This window comes from Arachis hypogaea, chromosome 9, assembly GCF_003086295.3.
Source record: "Arachis hypogaea cultivar Tifrunner chromosome 9, arahy.Tifrunner.gnm2.J5K5, whole genome shotgun sequence".
In the NCBI taxonomy this organism is placed as follows: Eukaryota; Viridiplantae; Streptophyta; class Magnoliopsida; order Fabales; family Fabaceae; genus Arachis; species Arachis hypogaea.
In genome coordinates, this window is record NC_092044.1 from 85650282 (window position 1) to 85662765 (window position 12484).

At 30.6% G+C, this 12484-nt stretch overlaps 1 protein-coding gene across 1 annotated transcript; it reads left to right on the top strand.

Annotated features, from left to right (window-relative positions):
• The first annotated feature begins 4508 nt into the window (after positions 1 to 4508).
• On the top strand, positions 4509 to 6984 carry LOC112711149 (protein PSK SIMULATOR 1). The gene has a single exon (XM_025763722.3). It carries the CDS (start codon positions 5142 to 5144, stop codon positions 6618 to 6620), a length of 1479 nt encoding a protein of 492 aa, XP_025619507.1. The 5' UTR covers positions 4509 to 5141; the 3' UTR covers positions 6621 to 6984.
• The last annotated feature ends 5500 nt before the right edge of the window (positions 6985 to 12484 follow it).

Below are 12484 nucleotides of genomic sequence, written 5' to 3' on the forward strand. Positions count from 1 at the left end.
CTAGAAGTTTCTCTTACACTTAGATAACATTTATTACTCATAAGAGACTTAAAAATAGGTATTTTATAGCATCTGAGAATATTTATATAATCATATATCCGAATAGAGAAGCTTCTCATACATCCTAAGATATTAGTTTTGTATGTGATGATCCACTTTAGATCATGATTCCACTGCAAAAATAAATGCAACAATTGAAAAAATCGACTCTAATAAATACCAATATGATTGGAAAAAAAAAAAGAAAATCACTAGGTTGGCTTATAAGATATCAGTTGCGGTTAGCCAATTTGTTTGTTTATCAAAAGATACAGATTAAATTTAATTAGCATATTTCAATAATGTTCTATTGTCATCGTAGCATTACAAGTATCTATTTCATAAATCTTTGGGTCCATCTTCGAGATGTTGGTGGTAGCTCCTCTAGTTCGAATATAATATAGAGGAAATTCAAAGTTTCAAATTCAACGAAGCGATGCCCTTCCAGCAAAATAGTAGGGCTCGTAGTCCTAATTTTAATGTCTTTCTCATACAAAAACAAAATACACAAAATTATCATGGACACCTCTCTCCTTCCACGTGTCTTGCCTCCCCAGAAGGTATCACCGATTGTTTGGTCTAGTCGTCTGATGAAGAGATTGGAGATGACGGCTGAAATAACGATAGCAGTGAGGATGCAAAAGTTATTCATAAAATTCAACTGGTTTATAGCGAAAGGATTCTCCCACTTTCTATACCACCGATAAGTAGCATGCTGCCAGGTGGTGTTTTTAGTGGCACTCCAGGTCACTTTCTATCTTTAAATCTTGGAGAAATGAACCCGACTACAGTTGATGACAGACCAAGCAACTATACTGTGTTTGGGGAAATGGAGCTTGAGATTAGGTTGAAGTTTCTCAATAGAGAGACAATCATGCTTGCTATTAAGAACTATAACATACATAGAAGTTCGAAATACAAGGTTGTAGAGTCGTATCAATATAGATATATCTGTTGATGCACGTAGTTTGGGGACCAATATAATTGGATGATAAGGGTCGCAAAGACTAGATTTTCGAGATTTTAAAAAATTTGAAAATACTAAGGGCTACACAGTTGTTTGACAACTATAATGTCGCAAGATTATACCTAACTTGATAGCAATAACATATGCCAGCATATATTCTCTATGGTTCTCTTGATTAGCCGTGCCTCAGCATAGCAATTTTGTCTTTGTTTTTCCGTCCATCTATCAAAAAATACAGTGATATTATAACTTATGAATAATCTAAGAAGATATGTTAATAACCTAAGAGCGAATACCATGTTAATAAAGTACCTCGTAGCTAATGGGAAGGTATAAGGCATCGTGACATTTGGTGCCCATAAAAAAAATTTATAGTATATCCATGACATCAACAATATATGATAACTACCGATACCCTTAACATTATAATCCGTTGCTAAGCATATGGCTCGATATAACTACCGATACCCTTAACATTATAACTACCGATACCTAAAAAGAACGGCACTACCCCAATTATAGCCACTGATAGTGTCATAATTATTCAACAGAGGAAGATATCGCATGTGCACCGTGTTGTTAGCCTTATCCGGTAGTAGAACGCCCCCTAACAAATACATGATATAACTAATGGGCATACTGCATGAGGGCATTATCAGGAGCATCGACCGACATCTCCTAAAGTCGAGTCCTCAGCCACTTCAATTTAATGTTGAACTTTGTCATCCTGACGTGCCAGTTGGAATATCTCCAAAATGTTCTTCACATCAAGCCATATATATCTCTAGTGAAATTTGTTCCATGACTTCAAAGTACCCTCACAAATTATCCACCAATGAGTAACCCTTATTGCATTGTCACCTCCTCCAGAGTAATGATACACTCACTCCATAGGAGGTTGAATGTGAGTTTGTGAGTGCCATCTTTCAACAAACGTGTTAATCAACGGGTTATCATACTCAAAATGCTTTATCAAAGAAGTATAATAAAATTCTGCACGTCATAAATAGGGCTCAAGTTTTTACCGCCTAATCTCTATATTTGGATAAGGCAGATTTAACAGAAAAATATCAACCAATGTACTATATGAACTTAAAAGACGTATTGGCTGAAAATTCAAACTAATGAAAAAAATAATCAAAATCATGGTAACAAAATCTAAAAATAATAACAACAAAATAAAAAATAGTAAGTGGTACCAATAACAAATATAAAAAAATAACAAAATAAAGTAATAATAATGATAAATACAAATAATAATAACATAAACATTGACAATAATCAAAATAATAATAACAAATATTTTTTCATATTCTATAACTACTAAAGTGATAATTAATTATCATCTTAAAAAATAATAAATTTTAAATTAATAACAATTTTAATTTTAATACATTAAAAAATTAACATTCTCAAATAAATGTGTAGATATATAAAATTCATTCAACCAGATAAGATTTTCTTTAACATTAATCCCACTTATTTTATTAAAAAATTTTTAACCACAATAAACTTTTTTTTTACCTTTCTCTCCTTACGGTTACTCTAAAAATTGTGCGAAGTTACAAGAATTGAGCTGTGTGCAAAATTCGTCGCCTCCTCCTCCCTTTTTATATTAAATCATCATTGATTCCTTCAAGTTTTACCACCTTTAGCTATCACTGCCTGCTCATACGGAAACTACCATACAATAAAAATTGCAGCCTTGACTGCTGAGCTCTATTTCGTGAGTGGTAGCATAAAATTATCATGTCGCAGACGACGTCAACGAATTGGCCCATTTCATGGCCACCACTATAGAGGTGTTGCTGGCACTGCCAACTGAGTTGTTCCAATTTGCATGCACTTATCTCATCTATTAACATGATGGTTTCATTTCACAGCTGCCAGTTCGAAGTCTAACATCCAAGTTTTTGTTTTGCAAGCATCTGAGCTGACATGGTAGTCAATTTCATTTTGCGGGTGGTTCGGATGAAATGACCCTAACATTTCGATCGCCTTTTCCAGTCATGCGTATTTCGATAATTAATCAACTTTTTTATATATATAATTGTTAATAACTTATTTTTGGGTCTTTTATCAAAGCATATTTTTTGTATACATTTATATAATAATTTTAGAAATATTAATAAATTTATTATAATAAAAAATTAAAACAAAAATGTTATAAAATTAACATTATTTATAAGAATTTAAGCTTTTAATATTGAACTTCTAATTTCATTACTGATAATAATATTGTGTCTTTGTCAATGAGTTATAATTCAAATGACATCGTTTTTTTATATTCATTTAGAAGTCACTGATTCGAGTCTCACTCTTAACTTAAAAAATTTTATCTTTGAAACAAATATTAACTAAACTCTTTAATTAATATATCGTAAAAGTAAAAACACGATTATCATTTTTCTTTCTATTATTGAAAAAAAATAAAACAAAATAACTAAACAATAAAATTATAGAGTAAAAGATCTTTCCAGTCCTTAATTATTTACCCGATGGACATTGTGTCCGCTAACAATTATAAAAACACAAATTGGTCCCCTTTCTACTTTTATATTTGTTCAATCCAGCCCCTAGAACCGGTCAACAACAGATTAACGCTGACGTGTTATGTAACATCTCCTTCGTAATAGGGACAAATCGCTCAGTGAACTCTTCAACCATCTCCCTTCTCCGAAACTCTTTCTTCCTTCTCTCCTCCCTTTTCTCCACCGCCACCGCACTCACACTCCTCCCTCTCCCTCTGATCCTCTCTCTTCGCCACCGCCACCGCACTTACAATCATCATCGTCATTAATAATATCATCACCACCATTTTTACATGATGATTAATGAAAATTTTATATTTTTCTAAACTCTCTTTTCCTCTCCTCCCTTTTCTCCCTCTCTGTATTTCTTTTTACTTTCTCATTTCTCTTCATCACTTACCACTACCATCACCGCCACAACAACATCATGAGTTTTATTTATTTTTTAAAACTCAAATTTTATTTCTTTTTTTAGTCTTTATTTTTCTGGTAATTTTTTCGAAAAACAAATGAATTTTTTTTCCAAGTGACCAGGATACTTCTTTAGTGTGATTATGTTTTCGATTTTTGAATTTTTGGACTTTGATGATAATATTATTGATGACGATAATGATTGTGATGAGGATGAAGAGAAATGAATACGATAATTTTGACGATGATTGTGGTGGTAATGATTTTGATGATGATCTCCGAAAGGAGGTGAGGTGAATTGGGGATGTTGGGACTTAGGATTTTGGAGTTGAGAGAGGCGATGGAAAAAAGGGAAAAGAGGAGAGAGAGATAGTTTCGGAGGGATAAGGAGGAGGTGGTGGCAGATGAGAGCGGGTGAAGCGGAAGAGGGAGATGGTTGAGAGACTCAGAAAACAATTTATTTTTATATAAAAGAGACAAAGTCACGTAGGCACAATTATCTGCCACGTCAACATTGACTTGCTGTTAACTAGTCTCAGAAATTGGATTGAACATATACAAAAGTGAATGAGAATCGATTTATAATTTTATAATTGTTAGGTGACACAATGTCTATCGAATAAATAGTAAAAGACCAAAAAAAATATTAACTCAAAATTATAAAACCCAAAGCAAACAAATCGCAGGCCCAGGGAAAAAAAAAAATAAAGGAGCAGCATAAACCAGCATCACAGAACAAACGTAGCACATTAAGCTCCATGCCACCATCATTATCAGTTATCGCTAATTCACTATGCAAGTATGCATCATGAATAGTATTGAAGCTTCAACGCGCTTTTAAAGCCACAAACGAATCACTTCGTGTGTGTTTAAATACTTCAACCACACTCATCTCTGACCTCTCTCGCTCTCTCTTCATAAAACACATTCTGGTTTATTGATATCACTCTTCATCAAACAACACCCCACGATAGATATGCAATAACTCCCTCCCACTCCCACACCATTTTCAATCCCCATCCCCCTTTCCCATTCTTCCAATTATTATCTCTCTCTCTCTCTCTCTCTCTCTCTCTCTCTCTCTCTCTCTCATATGCATTTTCACAAACACATGGTGCTCGCAACTTCCCACTAACTCAAACCCCTCCAAATCCATTCACCCACCACAACAAACCACTCACTCTCCACCGGCCATGGCTCTAGAGACTCTCTTAGTCAAGGTCAAAACCGCCATTCCACCCAAGCTACTCAAGAAAAAACAATCATTCAAGTCCAAGCACCAAAACGTTGGCGTTTTGGCCTTCGAGGTCGCCGGAACCATCTCGAAGCTTCTCCATCTCTGGCACTCTCTCTCCGACGCTGCGGTCCTACGCCTCCGAAACGACACCGTCGCTGCGCTCGACGGCGTCAGGAAGATCGTCTCCGACGACGAGTCGTTCCTCCTCGGACTCGCCTGCGCTGAGTTTGCGGAGTCTCTCCGCATCGCCGCCGAGTCAGTGGCCCGACTCGCAGACCGGTGCTGCGATCCGGAGCTCCGCGAATTCCGGCCGGCTTTTCGCGAGTTCGCGGATTCAGGCCTCGACCCGAACGGATGGGCCCAATCAGGCCCAAAAGAGACCGAAGCGAAGATCAAGAAATTGGAGCGTTACGTGGCTTTCACGGCAACACTCTACCGCGAAATGGAAGAGCTTTTGGCTTTGGAGAATGGGCTGAAGAAATTCTTATTGAATCACAGCAACAACAACAACGAAGGTTCTTTTGTTTTAGGTTTGAAGGATCAGCAGAAAGTTTACGACACTCAGCAGAAGATTTTCTGGCATAAACAAGAGGTGAAGGATCTAAAGGAAAGATCTTTGTGGAGCAGAAACTTCGACAGCGTTGTTTCTTTGATGGTTAGGTTTTGCTTCATTGTTCTTGCAAGAGTTAAGGTTGTGTTTGGAGTTGGTCAAACAGTACCACCTTTGTCTCGTAGCTTATCAGGTTACGCCACTGTTCACCCCTCAGATCATCATCATCATCACCAAAACCCTAGTACTCCTTGTGACGATTCAGATTCTGGGTCATCAGAAAGTTCCAAACTTGAAGAGAAAGAAGAGAGTAAAATGGGAAGTAGTAATAATAGTATGTGTTTGTTTTTAGTATCATATTGTAAGCTCTTGAAGCCAGAACCTAACACTTTGGGTTCTCAGGGTTTAGCCTTGCACTATGCAAATTTGATCATAGTTATGGAAAAGATGATCAAATCTCCGCATCTAGTTGGTGCTGATGCAAGGGATGATTTGTATAGCATGTTGCCTAATAGCATAAGGTGTGCTTTGAGGGCAAGGTTGAAGGGTAGCGCTGGCTTTTGCGCGAGCGATCCGGCGCTGGCCTGCGAGTGGAGGGATGCTTTAGGGAGGATATTGGGGTGGCTTTCGCCGTTGGCACATAACATGATCAGGTGGCAAAGTGAGAGGAGCTTTGAGCAGCATAACTTGGTGCCAAAGACCAATGTGTTGCTGTTGCAAACATTGTTTTTTGCAGATAAGGAGAAAACTGAGGCTGCCATAACTGAGTTGCTTGTTGGGTTGAATTATATTTGGAAGTTTGAGAGGGAAATGACTGCTAAGGCCTTGTTTGAATCTGCTAGTTTCAATGGCGGCTTCTTAAAATTGCAGAAACTCAGTCCATAAAATGATCAGTTATTAGCATTATATAAGTGGATTGAGTTTTGTGAGAATCTTGTCCGCAAGGTTGAAGATTCAAATCCGATCGGAGGAGGAAGAACTATAGTTTATTACTTCATCTTCTGCAAGCATAGATTTCTCTATCTAACCAGTACAATGTACCTAAAAAGAAACGGTGCTTTTTTTTTTTTTGGTCCTTTTCTTTTCTTTCTTATTTAGGTGAGTTTTGGCACAATTGTATGGTGGCTGCCTTATGACTTAAAAGGTCACGGGGTTTAAATATTGAATATTGAAAATATTTTTCGTTTTTTTTTTTTAACTGTAGAAACAAGATTTAATGTTGCATATATGATATATTTACTCTTTCAAATCTCACTTTGTAAGATTCTTGTCTACTAAGTTGCTCAACTACTCTACTTTTTTTTTTTTTGTCCTTGAAATTATATATATGGTGATCGATATTTTTGATGAATTGAGCTAATGAAGTGTTTTTGTATATGCAAAATGATATAAGTGATTATCTTATCGTGAAGTCTTCAAGTAAGAAAAAGCATTGGTATTCATGATTCATGTTTCTACAATGATGAGCAAATATTCCTACCGTTCACTCATGGTTTTAGTTTTTTATATATAAATTATGTTATTGATATTTATTTTTAGAAAAAAGTATAGATTAGATAAATAATTTTTAATCAATTAACTTTAAATAACTGTAATTAATAATTATTAATTATATTTTTTTAAAAATAAAATTTAAATAATTATTAATTAATAACAATTAATTAATATAAAATATAATTTAAAAATACTTGTTAATTTGTTGTTGGATAGATCTGTTCGTGTTTGTTATTTTTATAGTGGGATTTATTGGTGGGAGGTGTACTCTTGTTTGTGGGTTCACCACTAGTTCCAGATAGATTCAATTTTGTGTGTGGTTCATGTGGTAAGTAATAAACTACTAGTATTGTTCCCAATTCTTCCATATCTTGATGCTGATGGAATTGATTTCTTATAAATAAACTAACCAAAATGGGCCCCACTTTATTATATGGTTTCATTAATATTTGGATTAGGAATTAGGATATATAGCTACGCTAAACTCTATTTCCACATTACGTTGGAATTTAAGGGATAAATTCTAGCTCAACGCTTTAAATGGAAGTATATAACTAGAAGAAAAAGTTTGAAAACTAAAATAATTCAGTTATAACTAACTTAAAAAAAATATTTTAATTTTTATTTATATAATTCTTTTATATTTTAATTTTTTATTTCATTTTTTTGTTATTTAATTTATCATATTATATCTTAATTATTAGAATATAACATATTATATATTAATAAAATCATTTATAATTTGATTTCGTATAAACTATATTATATTAAAGATTAATCATAATAATATACTTTGAATGTTATTAATGTTAATTAATTTTTTTATAGCTATTAATTTATTTTTTTATTGTTTTATTATTTTATTGTACCTACATAATATTATAAAGGTTAGAGTAATTTAAATTTTAATTATCATTAATTTTAATTAATATTTTTATAATTACTAATTTATTGTCTCATTTACGTAATATTTATTTTATATTTTTTAAGGTAGAATAATAATTTATTCTGTTTTTTTAATAATATTTTTAAATTTGATCATAATTAGATTTAAAAAAATATCAAATACTTAAATTAATTTATTAAATTGACAAATTTACTAATAACATCCATAAATTTATATGCATAACATCTATAAACTCATATTAATAACATCCATAATTTCATATTCATAATATTCATAATTTTATACATATGATGTCCATAATTAATAAATTTTTACAATTAATATTACCAAATTTTAAACTATGTATCTTATTGCTTTTTTTAAATTATTATCTTATATGTGTACTAATAGATTATAATTTTAATTATTTAAATATTTTTATTTAATATTCATATGTATGCTTATTTATTGATTTTAATATAATAAATTAATAATTATTTTTAAAAATTTATTTCTTAATTTTGTTTATATTTTATTTTTATTTTATTTTTTAATAGTCTATATGTAAAATATGAGTTGTATAGTAGAAGTTATTAAAATTTTTTAATTTATCATCCATAATTTGATATGTATAACATCTATAATTTTAAACACATATATCTATAATTAATGAGTTGGTGTTAATTTATTATTTTATTTTTTAGGTTAAAAATAATAATTTTGGATGTTTTTAATAAATAGAGACTAATCAAATATGAGATTTTTTTTTATAAAATGTATTGAGATTATTTGAGATTTTTTTAAGGATTAAGGATATCAAAATTTAAAATTTTTATTTAAAATATTTTTTTATAGAATTATGAATGTAACAATAATGAATTTTTGAGATTTAATCCGCATTAAATTTAGAATTGACTTTTAGTGTAATTAAATAAAAAAAATATAGTTATAAAAAAAATTAATTATGTAAATTACATCTAAAAAGTAATTTATACCCTCTTATAAATACAAATATTATTGATAATATATTTTTATTTATTGTCTATAATATTTTAGTTGTCTAGTATTACTCATAACTATGTAATTACATACAGGACTATATATACATTGACAAAAGAGACTGATTCTTACTAGATAATTCAAAATTTCAAATCGATCATTTTGAGCAAGATAAAATAATAATAACAAGATTTAGTAATATTTTTTAAGAATTAATTGCTATTTTTGATAATATAAAATGATTTATAAAGTTATTTAATTAAATGTCTGTGTTTGTAATGAATTTTAAAATAATAAATAGAAATTCGTTCAAATAATTTCATTTAGTAATACATTAATACATGAATGAATAAATATTGTTATTTGTTTAGTTCAAAAATAAATATTGTTATTTGATAAGGAGAAAACATGGAGAACCTGATTATCGTCCAAGTGTGTTACAAGGGAAAAAAAAAACCTTATTGCAATAATCAATAATCAATTTGTTGATATCTATCTTGTTCTTTTAGTTTATATTGGTCTCTATCCTTTATCCTTTTGCTTCTTTCTTTTCTTTTTTGTGGGTTCTTCCTTTTATTAGCAGTTGTCACAGCTCATACGGTTCAATTAGCCCGAGTTTCTAGTAAATGTCACCTCCATTTTCAGTATTTATAACTTTAATTAGGACCCTACTTAACATAATTGACCAACAACTACTGATTCTTTTTCTTTATTCGTGCAATTTATAAACCGAAAAAATATGTCATCACCTATCACCTTACTTTAATTCATATATACGTCGTAACTTTGTGTTTGGCCACACTTGATTAGTTAATCAAAATAAAGTATGGCTCACATGGCTTTACGTTTGCAATTTTTTTTTGCCTAAAAAAATTAATATAGAGCAAAGTAAATTAATTGCTCTGAATAATTATGTCACATAATGAACAACATTTTGTTATTTGTAAAAATATACACTATTTTCTTTTTTTTATATATAAAAATGGCATTAAAAGGCAGGTATTATATATATATGTATAATATCGCCTAAGGTTTGATGAGGTTATTGCAATTTATAAATAGAAAAATGTATGTGATTATAATTAGTTGAAAAAGAGATGAGAAAAATTGAAAAGCTAGCTCTTGAGATCTATGTGAGGAGGTTCTCAAGGCATTTGACCTAAATTGAGTTCCCATGTGGTGGTGGCAGCTTGGTTGATGCAATATGCAAGTGGAGGAAAATATTCTCAATTTCCATGATAGCTACCCTTAATGCAAGTGCAAAACTAGATGGCTTGAATCCTCAGTTACAAGCATATTGTCCAGAGAAATTATATTGTAGAATCAAAAAAACTTAATTGGAAGGCTCTTTTCATATCTCCAAGAAATCAAACATTAGTGGCCTTCCATATCCCACCGTTGCCCCAAACACAAAGCTAGCTCCTATCACACATCATTTTCACATCTTATAATTAATTGCTTGACTACACATTAGGGTAATCTTTTATACAAATTTAGCGCCAACAAAATGTTCCATTTTTAGAATATATTACTATATATTACATTAGCTTATGTGTTCTCTATCAAATCATTTTTTGTTTAAACTCTCCCCTTTATATATGTATTCTACATATTTGTATAAGTTTCGATTTGAGTGAAATAATATTAAATTGGTCTTTAATAATTTTGTATTGTATGAATTAATGCTTAACCAATATAAAAAGAATAAATTGGTTCTTGGTCTTTTAAAATATTAGATAAATTAGTTGTTTTATCTTTCAAAATTTCAAATAATTTAATTCCTCAATCATACTCTATTTAGAAAAATAATGATTAATTTGTCATTTTTTTAAATGTTACCAAATTTGCCTTTAATTTCATTTGCCAGAGACAAATTTGTCTAATCTATTCTAAAAGGAAAAGTCTAAGGCCAGCAGTTTTATTGAATTTTGGTCAGTATGTAACTAGCAGAGGAAGGTGAGCCATTGGATAAAATTTCACACCAATCTCACATCATCAAATCATCATTGATGGCTAGTTGATGGCTAACAATAACAAAAATTGCTGGTCCCCTAGCATTGCTCATTCTAAAAACGGTGACCAATCAATGTGTAATTTTTTTTTTGAAATTAGAAATTAAATTATCCAATACAAGAAATTATTAAAGGCTTATTTTGAGATACCACTGTACTCTTTTATTTTTTCTTTTTCTTTTACAATGTTCCAAATATAGGAGTGACCATTGACAATATAATAGATGTCTTATTTGACTACATAAAGTTCCATGTTTCCCACACATTTTCTTACCCCAAATACAAAACTTAGCAACAATTTGGTTTTAAAATTGAAACGCAGCAAGATCTTATATCATGTGATAGGTACAAAAGAATGATGGATTATTTTGTCTTTCAGAGAAAGAAAAGATCCTTACTCGATAATCAAATTGGACCCTCTTGATAGACACTTCATATCTATGTTGCTTTAAAATCTTCCTTGAAGAAAAATACTAGCAAGGATTCACATCATTAAGATCTTTTCTGCTAAGGTAGGGTACGTACGTGTGTTGAACTTCCCATGTATGTATATAATTTCTCGTGTTTTATGAATTTGAAACTCCGAATTCTTAAATTCTGTATGCAATTAATTACTATTATTAAACAACAAAAATTCCTTAAGCCAATAACCTTAATTTGTTTTACAACTTGGCTATATATATCTGGAAAAGTATATATAGTAGTTGGCTTCTATAATAATACAGTTATGACTTATGAGTATATGATTATTAATTACTCCTTTAATTTGTGAAACTATATTTATAAATAATAATTTAAAACTAAAAATGAGATTTATTACTTTAATGTTTAGTCAACATTCAATTAAAATTTTATCTTATTTTTAATTATTTTATCAAAATAATTATATAAATGCCAAAATTTTATTATTTTTTTTATCAAAATAATACTGTCTCTTTAAAGTGAGAATTGTTTTATTTTATTTATCAATTTTAATATAAATTTTAATTATAAATTAATTTACTTCCTAAAAATATTAAAAATGATATTCTAAAAACATTCTATTAAAATTGTTCTAATATACGCAGGCTCTCAAAAATGGATGATTTATTTCATTGTTTGGTCAACAAGAATTAATGATTGAATGGTAGACAAAAAACTTCTAGTAAGTACTAGTACCAAGCAATGAATCTTATTACCTGTAACTAAGAAGCCACCATTCAATAATTAATAATTAAGTTTTGATTATTATCATAAAATTCATGGTGGTGAGATCAAGTGCTATATTACTTCAGTTGTCCTTTTCACAAAAGCCTGAAAAAAACTTATTCATCACTATGATATCAATCAATCATGCATGTGATCGATTCTTTCTTCAC

Bases quoted from the DNA above. Each gene is read 5' to 3' on its own strand.
- LOC112711149 (XM_025763722.3), top strand. From the start codon at position 5,142: ATGGCTCTAGAGACTCTCTTAGTCAAGGTCAAAACCGCCATTCCACCC.